The sequence below is a fragment of the Convolutriloba macropyga genome, chromosome 10 (assembly GCF_964194025.1).
Source record: "Convolutriloba macropyga chromosome 10, txConMacr16.3, whole genome shotgun sequence".
Lineage (NCBI taxonomy): Eukaryota > Metazoa > Xenacoelomorpha > Acoela > Convolutidae > Convolutriloba > Convolutriloba macropyga.
Window position 1 is genome coordinate 62,540,782 of NC_134477.1, and position 20,567 is coordinate 62,561,348.

Here is a 20,567-nt window from a genome sequence, read left to right on the forward strand (position 1 = left end):
TGTAAAAATAGGCCCGCTATAATAGGCCTATTTTTAATTGCTCTTGAACGAAATTCATAGCAATTATTGTAAACGTGTTGGTCTTTTTTATGCAAATTTTTCGCTGAACATTTTGCGCTTTTCTTCTAGAACATTCTTTGACTTCTCAAGTGACTTTTTCACGCTTTCGCTCTTCTTTTTTGAAAGATCTCACTTTTGCTCTCACTAAATCTTGTTGGATTGCAGCAAACAAAAATTAAGGACCTGATAGCCGAGTGGGCAGTGCATCTGGTTATGGAGCAGGAGGTCAATGGTTCGAATCCCGGGTTCGAATCCCGGTTGCGAGTGCAATTATTGCGACATTAATCGGTTTGTTTTTATGTCTTTTCTAATCAATTTTGTTAGTGTGAATTTTGAAGCAGCAAATGAAACGCATGAGAAAAATTGAAGTGGTTTGTGTGCTGAAGAAAACTGAGAAGGGGCGAATAGGAGAGAGAGAGAGAGAGAGAGAGAGAGAGAGAGAGAGAGAGAGAGAGAGAGAGAGAGAGAGAGAGAGAGAGAGAGAGAGAGAGAGAGAGAGAGAGAGAGAGAGAGAGAGAGAGAGAAAGGTTCTAGACGTGGCAAGGAAGATGGCAACGAGGCGAAAAGCACTACAAGCAATCGCAAACAAGAACACAGGAGCAACACAGCGCAACCTACGTACGGCATATATAGCAACCACAAGAGCGGTGGCGGACTATGCTAGCAGTACGTGGATGAACATGGCACAACCATCGACAAGGGATTTTATGGAGAGCCAGCAAAACAAATGTGCTAGAGTTGTTTCCGGTTGTCTACATCCTACTAGCCAACAAGAACTCCTTGCGTGCGCCGAACTGGAGCCCTTAAGAATCATCGCCAAAAAGCGAGCAGGATGCCTACGTGAGAAGATGCTAAGATTGGACGAGGGAGTACCGGCACACGGCACAGCGAGCAGAAACACAATACCAAGACTGAGGAGCAAAACACACGAAGCATGGAAGAAGACCGGGAAGAGGAAGTCTGCCGACGACCAGCGAGAATTCCGTGGGAGCTTCAGGAGGATTGCACTGGAACCCGAGAGTGCAACGAAGCTCGACACAATGGACCGAGAGCCTCTTGTAGCAGACAGCCCGCCCTGGGAACAGCGCCCCCACCAGGCCTCCTTTCACACCGACCTTACGAGGAGACTGAAAAGAAACGATGAGGATACAGAGAAAAGAAAGATAACCGAAGAGTTTCTTGCGTCACTCCCTCCCTGTGACACACAGGTTTGGACAGATGGATCAGTGGACAAAGGACACGGTGGGGCTGGAGCAGTTGTCATCAGAGAATCGGGAAGAGAGGAATTGAAGACAAGCGCAGGATTATTCTGCTCCTCCTTCACGGCCGAGATGACAGCAATCAACATGACCCTAGAACATCTTCAGCGCAACTGGACACCACAAACTGTCAGGATACTCACCGACTCACTATCAGCAGTGGAACGTTTAGAAGAAGGACCGGAACAAAGGTGCAGTTTAGGTAGACAAATCTGGAGCAAGTTAGCCGTATGCCCTGGAACCCAGATAGTTTGGATCCCTTCGCACTGTGGAGTACAAGGCAACGAAGAGGCCGACCGAGCAGCAAATGCCGCCACAACACTGGAACCAGAAAAGAGGCCAATCACTCTTCAAACGGCGACGACCGCTATCAAATTGGACGCAAGGAGGGAAACTCTGAAGTTCTACGCAGGTGCAGCCAGGATCTTCAAAGCGAGGAAGCTTGACAGGAGAAGAGACCAAACCATATGGAACCAACTCATGTCAGGCCACAGCCTGCTAGACAGGGCTACCCTCAGAAGATTTGGGGCGACAGAATCGGACCGTTGCCCTGACTGCGACGAACCCCACACTGCTGAACACGTCATGAAGGTTTGTCAACGAGGGGCGAGCCTACGACATCGGATGATGGGAAACGAGGAGCCAAAAGACCACTTTATCAATAACCCAAGGAACCTAATCAAATTGGTGAAACACGCGGGGATTTATCCATATTAGCCCGGGAGGGGCTACACGGATCCTGAAGAAGAAGAAGAAGAAGAAGAAGAGAGAAAGGTTTTTGTTTATGCCGCTGTTTTTCAGAGAGCGAGAAATTGAGGTGTGAAAAAGATTCTGTAAGCGAGCGAAGTTTTTTGTTAAGGGGCGGCTTTCAAAGTTTTCTTACAATTTTTTTGGTTAATAGGTTTGGTTAAAATAGCATTGTTTTTAGACTTTTTTGAAAGCGTTCTGAAGGTTTCTGCTTGTTGATATGGCTTTTATATATTAAGAGGTTTTTCAGCGATTTTTTAATATAATATGCGCAATCTTGGCTTACATGTTTATTTGAGAATATTTCAATACTTATATTTGCTTATAGGGACTTTTCGGTGGTCTTATGTGACTTTGTAATATAACAAATGTGATTTTTTTTAGTTCACAACTTCTTACTTAAGTTTTTTTTAAATTCTCATAAATAGTTTTAGCAGATACTACTGTTTTTGAAGAGGTGGAATTTTGGCATTGACGTTCGTCGAGTCATTTCCGGAATTCTTCTCGCTGTTTTTTAATTCTTTGGATTAAAATTTGGTTAACAGCTCTGGTTCTATGCCATAGTTCACAGCTTGTTCAACATTTTGCCTTCGTCTGTTTGACTTCTCAAGTTTCTTTGTGACTAATTGCTCTCAAGCAAATTCTAGCAACTATATTATTCATGCGATGTGTGTGTGCGATTTTTTGTCTTAACTTTTGTTTTAACTTTTCGCTCTCAAAAGTGGAATAACAGGTAAGGCCTGGAGGACATTAAGTGCTCGACCGTTTCTCGTAGTGCCTTAAGCTTGATTACTGGTTGCTAAGTATGTGATTCACCAAAATATGTGATTCGTCGAATAGACGTCAATTTAAGATGTGAAGGAAGGTTCTTAATAGGTTGACCCTTGCTGTAAGCTAAGAGCAGCTACATTGAGGAGCTTTTAGATTTTTACGACTCGAAGAGGAGTATTGATTATAGCTGCGAAGCTGTAAGCTGAGCGTAGCTATACTCGGTGCTCTTGGTTTTTTACAATTCAAAGAATTTGAATTGTATTGGGGCGCTGTCTTTTTTTTGAGATCTGTTCACACATTTTTATGATTTTTGAAGTCAAATTGGAGTAGTGATTTTGGTCACGCCGAAACAGGAAGTGGAGCGAAAAAGCGAGTGGTGTTGCGGCGTGAAATTTTTTCGCTCTAAATTTAAAGTAGAGTGAGAAAACGGTGTTTGAACAAAAAATTCGCTTTCTCGCTAGTGGTTTTTTGTTCACATGCGGCAATTTCACTTTGATTTTTACTCTTTTTTCGATTTTTTGGATCGGATTTTTTTCTAAATGGTTTTTCCAATCCATTAATAGTCCGCTCTAGGTCTAGTTTTCTGTTTAGTCAATGAAAATTCTTTGAATTGTGCGTCAGGACTTGTCCTGCTATGTTTTTTGTTTCGTCGTCTGAAGCTCTTTTTTACATTTGTTCACACAGCAAAGCTGAAAAAGTCAAATTTTCTGAATGACTTCTTCCTCTCACTAACGGGATTTGCGCGCGTGACGTCATTTCTCAATCGCTTTAGCAAAAGTTTTTAGGTTATTTGCGTGGTTAGATTTTGGTCATGCGTGACTTACCTCACTCAATAAAATGACTTTTGCACTTTAAAACTTAGGTTTAATTTGAATTTGTTTAAGGTCAAAGGAACTCATATGTGCAGTAAAGATCCCTAATAAGAGGCTTATGCGGAATGAATTTTAACAAGCTTAATTAGTTTATCGCTGAATGTTTTTTACCTAGTTTTTTGAGCGGCGTCGTTTTTGAATTTAGATCTGTATGTTTCTATTATATGGCACGCACATCTATTCTTTCGCAGCTATTCCGGCTATGTTTTTAAAACTTATGACTTTACTAGATTTGTGTGACGAGTCCACTGGATTCGTGAGCTGCCATTGAATAGGTGATCGGTGATATCTTTGCTCTTCTTCTTAATAGCCGCCCTCATCATCTCAGCCGGCTATTATAGCGGGCCTATTCTTTTGACTTGTAAAAATAGGCCCGCTATAATAGGCCTATTTTTAATTGCTCTTGAAAGAAATTCATAGCAATTATTGTAAACGTGTTGGTCTTTTTTATGCAAATTTTTCGCTGAACATTTTGCGCTTTTCTTCTAGAACATTCTTTGACTTCTCAAGTGACTTTTTCACGCTTTCGCTCTTCATTTTTCAAAGATCTCACTTTTGCTCTCACTAAATCTTGTTGGATTGCAGCAAACAAAAATTAAGGACCTGATAGCCGAGTGGGCAGTGCATCTGGTTATGGAGCAGGAGGTCAATGGTTCGAATCCCGGGTTCGAATCCCGGTTGCGAGTGCAATTATTGCGACATTAATCGGTTTGTTTTTATGTCTTTTCTAATCAATTTTGTTAGTGTGAATTTTGAAGCAGCAAATGAAACGCATGAGAAAAATTGAAGTGGTTTGTGTGCTGAAGAAAACTGAGAAGGGGCGAATAGAAGAGAGAGAGAGAGAGAGAGAGAGAGAGAGAGAGAGAGAGAGAAAGGTTTTTGTTTATGCCGCTGTTTTTCAGAGAGCGAGAAATTGAGGTGTGAAAAAGATTCTGTAAGCGAGCGAAGTTTTTTGTTAAGGGGCGGCTTTCAAAGTTTTCTTACAATTTTTTTGGTTAATAGGTTTGGTTAAAATAGCATTGTTTTTAGACTTTTTTGAAAGCGTTCTGAAGGTTTCTGCTTGTTGATATGGCTTTTATATATTAAGAGGTTTTTCAGCGATTTTTTAATATAATATGCGCAATCTTGGCTTACATGTTTATTTGAGAATATTTCAATACTTATATTTGCTTATAGGGACTTTTCGGTGGTCTTATGTGACTTTGTAATATAACAAATGTGATTTTTTTTAGTTCACAACTTCTTACTTAAGTTTTTTTTAAATTCTCATAAATAGTTTTAGCAGATACTACTGTTTTTGAAGAGGTGGAATTTTGGCATTGACGTTCGTCGAGTCATTTCCGGAATTCTTCTCGCTGTTTTTTAATTCTTTGGATTAAAATTTGGTTAACAGCTCTGGTTCTATGCCATAGTTCACAGCTTGTTCAACATTTTGCCTTCGTCTGTTTGACTTCTCAAGTTTCTTCGTGACTAATTGCTCTCAAGCAAATTCTAGCAACTATATTTTTCATGCGATGTGTGTGTGCGATTTTTTGTCTTAACTTTTGTTTTAACTTTTCGCTCTCAAAAGTGGAATAACAGGTAAGGCCTGGAGGACATTAAGTGCTCGACCGTTTCTCGTAGTGCCTTAAGCTTGATTACTGGTTGCTAAGTATGTGATTCACCAAAATATGTGATTCGTCGAATAGACGTCAATTTAAGATGTGAAGGAAGGTTCTTAATAGGTTGACCCTTGCTGTAAGCTAAGAGCAGCTACATTGAGGAGCTTTTAGATTTTTACGACTCGAAGAGGAGTATTGATTATAGCTGCGAAGCTGTAAGCTGAGCGTAGCTATACTCGGTGCTCTTGGTTTTTTACAATTCAAAGAATTTGAATTGTATTGGGGCGCTGTCTTTTTTTTGAGATCTGTTCACACATTTTTATGATTTTTGAAGTCAAATTGGAGTAGTGATTTTGGTCACGCCGAAACAGGAAGTGGAGCGAAAAAGCGAGTGGTGTTGCGGCGTGAAATTTTTTCGCTCTAAATTTAAAGTAGAGTGAGAAAACGGTGTTTGAACAAAAAATTCGCTTTCTCGCTAGTGGTTTTTTGTTCACATGCGGCAATTTCACTTTGATTTTTACTCTTTTTTCGATTTTTTGGATCGGATTTTTTTCTAAATGGTTTTTCCAATCCATTAATAGTCCGCTCTAGGTCTAGTTTTCTGTTTAGTCAATGAAAATTCTTTGAATTGTGCGTCAGGACTTGTCCTGCTATGTTTTTTGTTTCGTCGTCTGAAGCTCTTTTTTACATTTGTTCACACAGCAAAGCTGAAAAAGTCAAATTTTCTGAATGACTTCTTCCTCTCACTAACGGGATTTGCGCGCGTGACGTCATTTCTCACTCGCTTTAGCAAAATTTTTAGGTTATTTGCGTGGTTAGATTTTGGTCATGCGTGACTTACCTCACTCAATAAAATGACTTTTGCACTTTAAAACTTAGGTTTAATTTGAATTTGTTTAAGGTCAAAGGAACTCATATGTGCAGTAAAGATCCCTAATAAGAGGCTTCTGTGGAATGAATTTTAGCAAGCTTTATTGATTCATCGCTGAATGTTTTTTAGCCTAGTTTTTTGAGCGGCGTCGATTTTCAATTTAGATCTGTATCTGTTTCTATCGCTATTATATGGCATGCAGGTCTATTGTTTCGCAGCTATTCCGGCAATCTGCCGGCTATGTTTTTTTATTGGAAGTACTATTTTTTCGAACGGCGTTTTGACCTGAAAACAAAAGTGTGAACTATTTTTCAAGCGGGAGAAGTTTTTTAATCAGTCGCTGAGCTCAGTGAATACTTATTGGTATGGATACTAGCCCCTGCGTCCCCCTATGAGAAACAGGAGTATGTCTAACCGCGAAATGAACTCTTGCTTTTTAGTTTTTTTGTACAACAATCAATCTTTTCCATTTTTAATAGCCGCCGTCAGCCTCTCCACGGCTATAATTTAGGCGCTCTCCTTTTTTAATTCGCTTTACCTTCTGATCACGTTCTTCGTTTTATATAAGTCACGATTCTGACGTTTGACTTCTGGCTTACTTCAATCACTGTTTCATTTATATGGTTTTTTAAATTCTTTACGCTTTCAATTACGCAATGTGATCAAAAGAGACGGAATAAACCTGTAGAGCCCGGTCATTAAGTCATTGAGAATTAGGTTATCAAATTTCATTAGAGTGTTTGCTGGCTGACAGTGGTTTCAACCTTATTAGTTTTCAGTTTAGAAGCTGAATTAAGTATAGTTTCAGAATCCAACTGAAACCGCACGCCAAATTGGAACACTTTATGACACTGAAAAAAAAAACAAAGTTTGGTCAAATAATCTTATTTTTTCTTTCTCAATCCCGATATACATCAAGCGCGTCAGCGGCGGCTATTTTCTGGCAATCTGCTGACTATGTTTTTTGTTTTCTCAATCCCATTCAAGGTTATGGAAATCTTTGGCGGTTGTTTTTCCGCAATCTGTCGGATATGTTTTTGAATAATTTTGCTCTTGAGTTTCTTTCTAGATCATGGGTTTCGTTAAATCACTGTCTTTTTGCTGTGACTACGTTGCTTCATTTCCACTGTATGCCAGCTCCCTGTTTTGTTTTCATTGCTCTCAAACTAAATTCGCGACAAATATTTCTGTTCTTTCTGCGATTTTTGGATTGGTTTTTTTTTGTTTGACCGATTTCATTTTTAGTCGAGTGTGACGGCTAAAAGGGTGGCCTGTAGACGCTTGAAGTATTTTAGTCACGTGCTCATGATGTTTTTTGTTGGAGCTCCCTGGATAAGATAAAAATGAGTGATCTGTCCCGATTCCCATTTGCCAGAGGAGGAATCAAAGAGGCTGAGTAGATTTTTGAACGCCGATCAATATAAGCTTAAGTAACTGAAACCTATATATTGTGTTAAGTTGCTCTCAAACGAAGTTTGTAGCAATTATTTTAGTCCTTATGCAATTTTTTGCAATTTTTCGTCTGACGTTTTTGACTTTTTGTCCACAAAACACAAAAGCGGGATAAACAGGTAGCGCCCAGCGGGCATTAAGCGCGCATAGAGCCTTTCAGCTCAAACTGGTTTGGATGCTGATACTTATGGTGTGAAGGGCGGTTCTTAGAGGTTAGACACACCCCCAAATGTTGCCCCCCGCCCCACTGTTGCCCAACCCCGCTCTCTCCCCTACAACCCCGATGCACCCCCCCCTCCCCGCTTTTTCAAGCGGGAGAAGTTTTTTAATCAGTCGCTGAGCTCAGTGAATACTTTTTGACTTTGAAAAGTGTATGTGAGAGAATACCGCAGATACATAAATGTTTTAAGGTGTTTCTCATCATTTTTGCTGTTTTTCTTTTTTTTAATAGCAGCGCTCATCGTCTCAGCCGCTAATCTTTAATTATTTTACTTCGTGGAATGAAAGTTTGTTTCGCTTTACTTCAAGTCACAGCTTGGTCGAAATGTTGTGTGAAAATTTTTTGACTCCTTCGGGCTATTTTTTTTTCTGTGCTCATTTTGCTGAGTGCTTTCAAACAGCAGTAGCTCAGCAAAGCAATCTGAATTAAATGTAGCATAAAAACTTAATTGGGAATAGAAACGGAAAAAACCCGCAAAGCACAAATTTAGGTGGCCGCTACTTGAACTTTGCTGTTATTAGTCTTAATCATCTCTGTTGCTTACTGGTATGGATACTAGCCCCTGCGTCCCCCTATAAGAAACAGGAGTATGTCTAACCGCGAAATGAACTCTTGCTTTTTAGTTTTTTTTTTGTACAACAATCAATCTTTCCCATTTTTAATAGCCGCCGTCAGCCTCTCCACGGCTATAATTTAGGCGCTCTCCTTTTTTAATTCGCTTTACCTTCTGATCACGTTCTTCGTTTTACATAAGTCACGATTCTGACGTTTCACTTCTGGCTTACTTCAATCACTGTTTCATTTGTATGGTTTTTAATTTCTTTACGCATTCAATTACGCAATGTGGTGAATACTGTAAAAGTTAAAAGAGCAAAATCAAAAGAGACGGAATAAACCTGTAGAGCCCGGTCATTAAGTCATTGAGAATTAGGTTATCAAATTTCATTAGAGTGTTTGCTGGCTGACAGTGGTTTCAACCTTATTAGTTTTCAGTTTAGAAGCTGAATTAAGTATAGTTTCAGAATCCAACTGAAACTGCACGCCAAATTGGAACACTTTATGACAGTGAAAAAAAAAAACAAAGTTTGGTCAATTTATCTCTTATTTTTTCTTTCTCAATCCCGATATACATCAAGCGCGTCAGCGGCGGCTATTTTCTGGCAATCTGCTGACTATGTTTTTTGTTTTCTCAATCCCATTCAAGGTTATGGAAATCTTTGGCGGCTGTTTTTTGGCAATCTGTCGGATATGTTTTTGAATAATTTTGTTCTTGTGTTTCTTTCTGGATCATCGGTTTCGTTAAATCACTGTCTTTTTGCTGTGACTACGTTGCTTCATTTCCAATGTATGCCAGCTCCCTGTTTTGTTTTTATTGCTCTCAAACTAATTTCGCGACAACTATTTCTATTTTCTCTGCGGTTTTTGGATTGTTTTTTTTTGTTCGACCGATTTGATTTTTAGTCGAGTGTGACGGCTAAAATGGTGGCCTGTAGACGCTTGAAATATTTTAGTCACGTGCTCATGAAGTGTTTTGTTGGAGCCACCTGGATAAGATAAAAATGAACGATCTGTCCCGATTGCCATTTGCCAGAGAAGGGATCAAGGGGCTGAGTAGATTTTTGCACGCCGATCAATTTAAGCTTAAGTAACTGAAACCTATATATTTTGTTTAGTTGCTCTCAAACAAAGTTTGTAGCAATTATTTTAGTCCTTATGCAATTTTCGCTTTTCCGATTTTCCATCTGACGTTTTTGACTTTTCGTCCACAAAACACAAAAACGGGATAAACAGGTAGCGCCCAGCGGGCATTAAGTGCGCATAGAGCCTTTCAGCTCAAACTGGTTTGGATTCTTATACTTATGGTGTGAAGGGTAGTTCTTAGAGTTTGGACACACTCCCAAATGTTGCCCCCACCCCACTGTTGCCCACCACCGCTCTCTCCCCTTCAACCCCGATGCATCCCCCACGTGGCTGCGTTCGAACAACCGATCGTTAAAAACATGCAATTTTATACTAATTTTCTCATTTTTTTTCAATCTTTTTGAAAAGCTGTCATTTTTGAGTCCGTTCAGCCCTAGGTGTTCAGCTCCTCTAGGGTTTTATAATAGGTTACTGCATAGTTTCTAGGGGTAGTGGAATAGTTTCAACATTTTAACATCACAAATTTTAGCATTCTTTTTGACAAAACGTGACAAAAATTTTTTCATTATTCACGTCTTTCCAGACGCAGAGCCCAGAAAACGTTATTAAGGATTTGATAATCAGTTACTGGAAAGAATTTGCCATGGAATAGTTTTCAATTTTTTTATGACAAATTTTAGCGATTTTTTCTTTGGATAGATTTAGCATTTTTTCAAGTTTTTTGAGAACTTTTCTTGGTTTTTAAGGTTTCTCCAGCCTCAAGAGCCGAGAAACCTCCTATAGGTTTTGACACGAGGTTACTGTATAGGTTCTAAGTGTAATGGAATGTTTTCAAGATTTCCACACCACGAATTTTAGCATTTTCTTTTTACAAAATTTGCAATTTCTTTCATTTTTTTGACATTGTCATTATTCAGATTTTTCAGCCTGACAGAAAATCTCTGTTAGGGTTTGATAATAGGTTACTGGAAAATTTTTTTGGCCATGGATTAGTTTTCAACATTTATTATCACAAATTTTTGCAGTTTTTTGTGCAACTTGCAATTGTTTTTCAATTTTTTCGAAATTCTTGGTCATTTTTTTAGGTTTCTTCAGCCTCAAGAGCCGTATAACCTCCTCTAGGGTTTGATTATAGGTTACTGCATAGCTTATAGATGTAATGGAACGTTTTTTTAAGGTTTTAATATCAGCAATTTTGAAAAATGTCTAAATTTTTTCAAGTTTTTTGAATCTTCTAGAATTTTTTTTTATCATTTCTTCAGGCACCAGGGTCTAGAGACCTCCTGCAAGGTTTGATGATAAGCTGTCTTATAGTTTCTAGAGTTAATGGAATGGTTATCAATATTTTAATGACTCTAGCTTTAATAATTTGATAAAAATTTAGTTTTTTTTTTAAATTTTCGGAAAGTTATTATGTATATTACCAAGTATATGGACCTTTATGAGCCAGTGAAACTAATTAGAGCTTGGAATAGAGATACTGGATAGTCTCATGAGGCAATGAAATGGTTTTGAAGATTTTAATATCTTGAATTTTAGCAAGATTTTGTTAAATTTTGCGATTGTTTTCAAAATTTTCGAGTATTTTTGTCCTTTTCTGAGTTTAACGATCATTACTGGCCAACGAAGCTTTTCAAGTCTTGCAGATGGGTTAATTGACATAACTCCAGAGACAAGAATAGTTTCAAACATTTTCACTGAGAAATCTGGAAGCTTTTCTTTTAAGTTTTGCATTATGTTGCAAATTTTTAAAATATCAGTTTTTTTTATTTACAAGGCTAGAAAACTAAAAGTTGCAGGGTCGAATCAAGTGAAAGCTAGCCTCACTAAACCGTAGCTAGCTACTGACGAAGCTAACCGCTCGCCGGTCGTTTGAGAGCAATTCGCTCGACGTTAGTCGGTTATGTTAATGTTTCGAAGACCCAAATGAGTTTCTCTCGGAAAAATTTGTGTTACAGAATCTGTACCAGCCAGGTCGAGGCAATGAAAGAGTGCTGGAGTATTGTTCCTCAGTCTGCTAGTCCGCCGTTCTGCATTTATTAATTTATTGCTTAACTTGAGGTCTTATGCTTGATCTCGTGCTTTAAAAACCGTCATTTTTCAGGAGAAGGCGTTGAAATGGCAAGTAAGTCAACAAACTCCCAACTTGAACAGTAACAAACAACGAAGCAATGAGAAGGACATCAACAAGTCAAGCGGCGGTAAAAAGTCACAAAACAAAGCAAACAACAACAACAGTAATCATAGTTCAGTTGAATCGTCACAGCATGATGGCCTGACAACGAATGGAGTGTTGATACTGAATCCGGACGAGAAGGGAAGTTTCAAGAACTCAGTGTGGAGGGAGGTGTCTATTTGTGGACATATCTACACGATGAGGGATGGAAAGAACAAAACTGTCGTTCACAAGGTGAGACAGGACAGGCAATGAACTTTTAAATGGCCATTCCTGACCATCGCATTTTGGTTAGCACTTTCATGCGAGCCAAATTAATGTGAACAAAATTAACATAAGTAAAGAAAATTAAGCAAATTGGTTCAAGTAGACATTAATTTACGGTGTGAAAGGCGGTTTTTGATCCTTGCAGTTTAACCCCAACCCCAATCTCCCTTAGTCACCCCCACCTACTCCCATGATGATGAAATGTTAATAAAGTTTAGCCGTTATGTCCAGTCCTGACTTTAATGTTGCCGTGTAGTTGTATTTTTTATTAAAATTCTTAGAAATTATCAGAAATAAATTGAAGGCTGTGTCTAGATTGGAGCTTGGTCTGTTCAGGTACATGATGAGACGAATGAGCTGAGAGATGGTTGTCTCATAGATCTCTGTGGAACTACTTTGCTATGGAGATCGGCTGACAATGTCCACTCACTCACTGATGAATTGGATTTTGTCGAGAAGGTACCTCCAACAAGTTTATTCTTAATTGATTGCACCCGAACAATTTAAACTTTTAGCAATAATATTACTATAAATCTGATCCAATTAATCATCAAAATTTGAAAGCGAAGTAGAGCATGGAGAGCTACTTGTAATTGGTCTCAAACGAAGTTTGCAGCAATTATATTAGTCTTGCAGTCTTTCTCAAAGACGTGATAAACAAGTAACGCCCGGAGGGCATGAAATGGCTGTGCAGCTCTCTTAGATTCTTACGCTTTACTATTTTCTAAGTATGCGATTCACCGAAACTGTTTCGAGGAGACATCAAATGATGGCGTGAGGGGCGGTCCATAGCACTAGCAGTTTGACCCCCACCCCTTATTATAGAGTGGAAAAACATTCATACAGACCCTCACCTGTATGAATGTTTTTCGACTCTGTATGAATGCCTGTATGAATGTTTTTCCACTCTATAATAAGGGATGGGGGTCAATTAATTTACGGTACATGGCGTTAGAGAAGCCTGTGGGCATGCGATTGCCCGCTGGAGAACGTGAAAATTTTAGCGTGCTGTATAATAACGCATTTAACATTTGGGGTCTTAGGTGGCTTTGGGGTACAGAATAAATCCAGATAACTTTGTGTGGTTACAGGTTCAGAAGTCGATTAACAACAAGCGACCCCAGTGTCCCATAAGTTTCAACACCCTCTACCTTCCCAAAAGTAGAAAACCGCCTCTTATGGATGCAACCTCAGATGCCACTAATATAGACTGGGACTCTGCTGCTGTAGTGGGAAGAGCAGGTCCCAACAGACCACTGGACAACAAGAAACAGGTTGGCTCCTCTGTCTCTTATGTGACTCGGATGAAGTCACTGAGATAATGTGGCGTTAATCGAAAACTGCGTAGCCGTTTGAGAATTCAGTCAGAATTTCGACTTGACTTAGAAGTGTTGCTTAATCTTGCTTGAAAAACGCTTTTTGCAACGTTTGAAATTGGGCAATGTACATATCTGAGATCTCCTATTTCAAAACCGCCATGCGAATTGGAGGTTTTTTTTGTTCGTTTCAAGCTATAATTAATAATGTTTTGAGACGTGCAATGGAGCATATTTTTTGTGCTTGGAACAATGATTGAGATGTATTGGTCGGAATGCATGGCTTGCTTTAAACTCGCACTCTGACATGATACATCAGTAAGTCAAATGGATCTAAAACTAGCCTTGAGTCATAAAATGAATTTTTCTGACAGAATAATCGACGTCACAGTAGGACACCCCTGCCTGAGGTGAGTGAAAACAACGATCACAACAATCATCAAGACTCCTCCACGATATCACGAGACCCCAGCTTCAGTCTCAAGAGTAGACCATATGCATGCTTCCCTTGTGGACACGTGTATGGGTACTTCGACGCCCCTCCCGCATCCAAGACTCCAGGTTTGGGCCACTAATCTGATTTTTAAACTATATTCTTCTTTTCGGCTAAATAACGATTTAGAAATCAGAATTGGAAATGCCAATTGTTGGGTTTTTGCAATAATTCCTGTTGAAAGCCCTCAGTTCTCTATTTAGGAAGAGTTCTAAATTAATCCAAAATTCACGTTATTGCAAATTTATTATCAGATAGTCCGGTAATTCATTTGTTTATTCATTGGTTATAATTACACTTCAATATGCAGGTGCGGATGAGGGCTGAGGCTCTTCTTTCATTGAGTATTTGACCACGCATTCGAGAATGAAGTATTCAAAAGAGTATTGGTTAAGCAGGCACAATTTTAGATGTTGCTACGAAGTCTGTTGCTGAAAATGTAGTTTTGTTGTGTTGCTTTATCTAATTTGATTTATGCAGGAAATGGGAATGCGGGATCTCCGACTAGCCCATCGGGTGGTCAATCTTCATCATCGGCAGCATCCACTCCCTCTGCTCCTCCCGTAGCTCTTCTGCTGGAGGGAATTGCTGTCACTCAAAACACAGAACGAGAGTGTCCACTATGCAGGTAAGTCAGTCCCCTCCCTTTTTAAGAGAAAGAAGAATCAGATCCTTCAATAGCTGTCAAACAGAAATAGTAGCATTGATTTCTGATTAGATGCTATAGTATAAGCCAAGCCCGAACTCCTTCTTACCCTGCCCTCGGAATCACTCGTCTTTCTAGTTCAAATTGACCAAATACAATTGGCGATAGTTAACGCCTCAAATTTGTTACTTGGAACCTTGGCTATTGATTTCAGTTCAATTGGAGTTTTAATTTCTCTTGATTTGTAAGTGTCATTCCTACTTACAGGACTAAAGGCGAATGTGTGGCAAATCGGTGAATAATTTACTTGTCATAATTTAGTGGATCATTAATTGTTTTGTTTTGTTTGTTTGTAGAGAGAAGAGTGTGTTGGTTGGTTTGTCCTTGGGAGATGAGCCTGCATTCCACATGGACAGTGATGAACCCACTTATGCATTCAACCCATGTGGACACACCTGTTCTCTCGCCACTGCCAAGTTAGTCCTTAGATAGAACTTGGTGACAGTAACGTGCATTTTTAATAGCCCCACAGCGATAGCTGGCGTTATTATTGGCCTTCTCTTGGTTTTTTTACGACTCGAAGAGGACTATTGGGTTTCTCTCGGTTTTTTTTACAGGAAGTAGTTTTGTTCTCACGGCATTTTGACCTAAAAGCGAAAGCGAGAAAAGCTGCCAAGGTGAACAGATTTTTGCTAAACAAGAGAAGTTTTTTGATCATGCGCTGCGTTCAGTGAATGACTTCTTGACTTTGAAAATGTTCTTCAGAGAGCGGCGCATATAGATAGCCGTTTTTAGCCGGTTGTTCGTCCATTTGGCTCATTTTTAACTTGTAACTTGGTTTTGTGTAGAAATTGTTTTTAACCGATGCTGCTTTAATATATAACTTTATGAAATTGATACCGCAAAGTTTTGTAGAGCTTATTAAAGACGGGCTCATATTTCTCAATTTTAACAATAATTTTTGATTTTTTTTTTCATTAATTTCCTGTTTGGATCTTCGAGCGGACTTTTTCTGCAAAATCAATGCATATGGCAACGTTTGGTTGGCAATTCGTGCATTGAACAGCTCTTTTGAACGTGACTTCTTTTGTTTTATCAAATTGTACACATACTAAACCGTTTTTTTTTTCATTTTTTTTCAATTTTTCTTCAGTTTGTTTTTTGTTTTACTTTGCACAGAAAGACTCTTCTGAGCCAGTAGTTTAATTTCGTTTGTTTTTAATTGCTCTTGAACGCAGTTCATAGCAATTATTGTAAACGTGTGTGTCTTTTTTTTATGCAAAATTTTCGCTTGACGGTTTTGACTTTTCGAGTGACTTTTACGCCCTTGACTTTTTGCATTTCGCGTGATCTAAAATTCTCTCTCAATCACAATTTCAAGCAGCTGAACTCAATTGGCGGCAATTTAATACTAAAAGTCAAATAAAAAGTGCGCCGAAACTGGTGTCATTTTTTTACTTTAAATCTTAATAGTGGTATATGTTAACCTCTAATATGGTTATTTGAAGCCCACTATAGAACTTCTTAGTCCCATTTAGGCTACCCCTCCTCCCCCCCCCCCGACTGAAGCAGGTTGCAATTGATTAGAGCTCCCACTAGTCATTCAAGAGCAATTCTTCCGACGTTTAGTCGGTTATGTTATTAATAACTGATTTGTTTTTTGACGTCCAATCTTTTGAAATTCAAGGGAAATTTGTTTCTTAATTACCCTTTTTATCTATTTTTATATTTTTAATATTTTCCCATCATTTTGCAGAGTATTTTAATTTAGCAAATCTCTGTAAGCTTTTCTAAATTTTTCATTTCCACAGAAGCCTGGCTGTATATTGTTCTTGAGCCATCATTGCTAAATAAATATGGACTTAATTTTGGATCGATAATTTTTTGGAGGGTATTTAAAACAGAATGTAAAAGTCAATGCCGCATGTGAAAACTGTTTAGGTCAAACGGCTGCTAATCAAAAAGCAGAGAAGAGAGAGAGAGTGGTTTCCTGATCGTATCGTTGAACACAATTGTATACGTTAAAGGCGAGAAAAGAAGGTGTGAAAAAAAATTTCGCTGAGATTTTAGATCACGTTCGGCTCTTTCAAAACAATTTTTTAGTTTTAGTTCCAACTTTTCAATCAAAAGTGTTTGTCTTATTTATCTAATCTAGTAGTAGTGTGTTTTGAAGCACTTTTGGCCTTCTGAAGCAGATGTTACCTATTTTAATTCAATCTTCGTTTATTTTCACCATTTTGCATATTTTATGCTTTTCTAGCATTTTTTTCGACTCTTCTCGAATTTGAATTGTTGCCTTTGTTGAGTTGTGTGGTTGAAACTAGTTGTTGCACAAGTTTTGATGGTCGTTCGTTATTATTGATAACTTTTAAGTGTCGAGGAAAATTGGCTAAACTCCGCAGATTTTGCTGACTTTTGTTAGTTTTCATTGTTTTTGACTTTCTTCTGACCTTACGCTTCCTGCTCTAATTTTTCCCAGTCACTTCTAAGTTGGTCGTTTTTTCAGGTGTTGCTACTATGAACTCACACTTCAAATATTGTCATGGCAATTTTCTAAAACAGAAATTTCTTAACTTTTTTATTTTTTTTTCAGTTTTGTTCGTCGCAGTTTCCAACAGACAATTGATTTTTCTCTCCCTTGTTTTGTATGAGCAACTGCTCTGGCAGAAACAGTGGTAAAAATTGTTTGCCGACTGATTGTCGGGAAGATTTGTGATGGTTAAACAGGGGTCATATAACTTTATTAAATTAAGCAATTTCTCTAATTATTTTATTTTTTTTGCTCTAAAATTTTAATTATTGTTTATTACTTCAGTCAAATTTTTGGTTGGGGGACTGATCTACGAGAGAATGTAATTAACTTTTTTTTCAAATTAATGGTTTGGAAATTGCGTTTAGCGTTTGCAAAGAGCTTTTTTAAAGAAAATTCTGCTTTACGGTTTTGTCCGTCATCTTTCGAATAGAACTTTTGAGTTTCCTTTTATGAACCCATTTATTTGGGTTATCTGTCAATTGTAAATATTTTGTTGCATTTTTTTTGTATAATAGATAACTTTACCAATAGTTCTTTCTGGTACTGCCACTAAAGTTATATTTTATCAGTTTGTGTAACAATTTTTGTCAGATACTTTTCTCTTTTTTTTCAAATCTTTTCAATATCGTTTCAAAATGCTTAGTATAGTTATGTGGAAAATGCATTAGGTTAGTGAGGATGGTCACTTTTCTACTTCGAGTCGTTTCCGGAATTCTTCCGGCTATGTTTTTTATTTTGTCACAATTTTTGTTACGACCATATGACGTCACAACCAGTTCAAATCAGCTTTTTGTTCATTCGTTCATACAACTTCAACTGCGTGCGTAACTTAATTTTGCACTCTTATTGGAGCGAGGTTTTTACTCATTCTCGTGATTAAAATTTTGATCACGCGTGGTTTACTTCACTCTCAAAAGTACTTCCCGACTTGGAAACCGACTTTTCTTTTTCTTTACTTAAGTTCAAAGATATAAGGTCAAGTGAGTGCGTGTCACTCTTATTGAAGGTTTTTTGAGAGCTCCAAAAAGGAGCAGGAATAACTCAAAGAGATTCTTAATCAAAATGTATCATCGCAGCATTTAATAAAAAAGCTATTGCGGCTATTTCTCTTTGTAATTAGAGTTGTTTGGAAACGTTTCGATCGCAGCTTCCGTAATGTCGAATTCCCTGCTGTTGATATTAAGGAGCTTTTGACAGCCCAACAATGCCTTATAATGGCAAAAATGGCTCATATTTTTGTATGTTAATTTATAATAGCCGCCGCTATCCTATTAACGTCTAAGACTTAGGCTCTCGTCCCTTATTAAGTTATCTTTAAATAGTTCACGGCTTTCACATCTGATCCTGATTTAGCTCTCTCATTGTTTCACCTGAATAGATTTTAAATTCTGATTGAATTATTCGTTTTTATGCTCGAATTGCCTGTGATCAGCAAAGCTATCTAAAATGACGGATGTCAATTTCGAAAGAAAACGAAATGGAAAAATCCATCGGTATAAATTCATCAAGTTAATCTTAATCGTTGTTACCAGGTCGAATGCTTTTTGGTATTGATACTAAACCATTGTCGTCGCATGAAGAAGCTCAAAAAGACCAAATTATTGAATCCAGTCAGATAACACGTACTTCTGATTTTTGTTGTACGAACGAATTTATTTTTCATTTTCTTTCCTCTTACAATCTCAATAATCTCTGACATTGAAGGCAGTTGCAGCTTTTTCCTGCAATTGTTTTTGTCTTTTCCGTAAGATTTGCTGAAAATGATAGTTTCTCAATATTATCTATTCTCTCATTAATATCTTGTCATCAAGAATGTGTAATCGCTCTCTAGAGGTTAATATACTTCAAGTATAGACTTATCAAGTAGAAAATCTACAAACTTTATCTTGTATGTGTTATGATTATAAACAGTTCAGTTGAAAAAAAATTGTGAACAGTAGTCAAAATTCAAAGTTTTAAGACTTTTGTTCTTTTTATTGCTCTCTCACACTGTCACGTGCTCATTCTCTCTATCTCAAGCTTTTTCTCTAAAAGTTTTTTAGTTTATAAAATTTTTATCCTTCGCTCTCCCCTTTTAAGGCGCGACAAGACTATTATGTTTCAGACACTGGAGCAGTGTGCTTATTCCAAGTAGCAATGGTGGCAAAAGACAGTGTCCTTTCTGTGCCATAACTATGGACTCGAGCAAGCCATACGTCTCACTCATTTTCCAGGACAGATTTATATAACTTCCTCCTTCAATTGCGCTTACGACCTGATCCAGTCCTCAGGAATGCAACATGCCAATGTATTCCAATTGATGAGCATCCTGGAGCGCGACAGAAAGCTGCTATTGAGGTCCATTAGATCATCCGATTGATGTTCAACTACAACGTTGAATCGTTATTCAACGGCTCCTGGGCGAATATCGTGATTTTTCAGCAACAGCCAGTCTTACTGTATTAGCAGATATTTAGATGCAGTGAATGATTTTTTGTATGGGGGGGCGAGTTTCTCCATAACTCATTTGAAAATGAGCAGCAATGTCAGTATGTCTGTGACGCTGTAATTGTCTGTTTGAATCTTCTCTTTTGCTTCTAATCCACAAGGAATAGTTTTGGTCAATAAACTCCTGTAGTTTGCGATGATCGGTCCCAGGATATATCAGATAGTAGATGTATATGTCAGATTTTTGGGGTCTGGTATTGATTTCTGTTCATTAAGTGTGCTCCAAATTAGAAGTTTTTGCGAACTGGCATGAATAAATAATTATTTTTATCTAATTTAGTCCGGAACAGATGCGTGTATTCCAAAGCGGCTTATTCCGATGTTTATGGTTTGCTTGATCAATTATATTTAATTGATCAATTATGTATAAATCAAAAACCGCGAGTGCTTTTTGGCCACAATTTACAAATTTTTGTTCCATGATATATCGAAGACTAAAAAGGGTGACTGTAACAGAACGGATCGGTCTTACCTGTCACTCGCATATAATCTGGAAACCGTGAACGTTTAATCTGACCTAAGACGCCGTTTCTTTCGCCAGCGAAAATGTTCTTGAGCTTGATTTTGAAGAGACTGATGCTGATATTTGGGTGAGAATTTGACCAATCAAATATGAGCCCGAAACTATTGTCTGCCTTGATTGGACCTAATTATCCACATTTTAACGTCTGCCTTTCTCACAGGCGACAAAATGTCAACCTTAGCAGTAGTGAGCATCTGTGTAGATAGTAAAGTATTCGGGCAGAAATTGAGTTCAGGAAGGTCTGCAATTTTATACGCGTGATATAAATTTGTACTCTTTTGACGTTGTCTTTATGTTCTTAGTAGTTTGACTTGATTTTCTTGTAGATTTATATGATAGTTTTGCTGTGCTGATACAAAATCCTATCGAAAATGAGTTTGATGGTGCTGTTTAATTGCTATCAATTTTAGTGCTGTTATCATTACAATGAACTGGTACATCTTTTCTGTCGACAAATTCAGTGTCAAAAAAGTGGCTGAAAGAGCATTGGTTTAATTCGCATTTCTCACTGTGCTTTTCCCTAATCTATGCACCCACCTATGTTCTTTCTGTCTTTAGATAACGATTTGCAACATTTTTAGCCCAATTCACGTTGTATCTACAGATAATTTAATTTAGATTTTAGAACGCTC

The 20,567-nt window shown here is 38.0% G+C and overlaps 1 protein-coding gene across 2 annotated transcripts in view; it reads left to right on the top strand.

Moving 5' to 3' along the window:
- Positions 1 to 20,567, top strand: part of LOC142348257 (E3 ubiquitin-protein ligase pellino homolog 1-like) — a 38,044-nt gene extending 17,477 nt beyond the window's left edge. For both annotated transcript variants that reach the window (XM_075399552.1, XM_075399553.1), the window contains 7 exons: positions 11,599 to 11,904; positions 12,274 to 12,396; positions 13,029 to 13,211; positions 13,628 to 13,814; positions 14,227 to 14,374; positions 14,749 to 14,868; positions 19,030 to 20,567. In XM_075399552.1, coding sequence (XP_075255667.1) covers positions 11,599 to 11,904; positions 12,274 to 12,396; positions 13,029 to 13,211; positions 13,628 to 13,814; positions 14,227 to 14,374; positions 14,749 to 14,868; positions 19,030 to 19,153 — 1,191 coding nt within the window. In that variant the 3' untranslated portion in view covers positions 19,154 to 20,567. The remainder of the gene's footprint in view (positions 1 to 11,598; positions 11,905 to 12,273; positions 12,397 to 13,028; positions 13,212 to 13,627; positions 13,815 to 14,226; positions 14,375 to 14,748; positions 14,869 to 19,029) is intronic.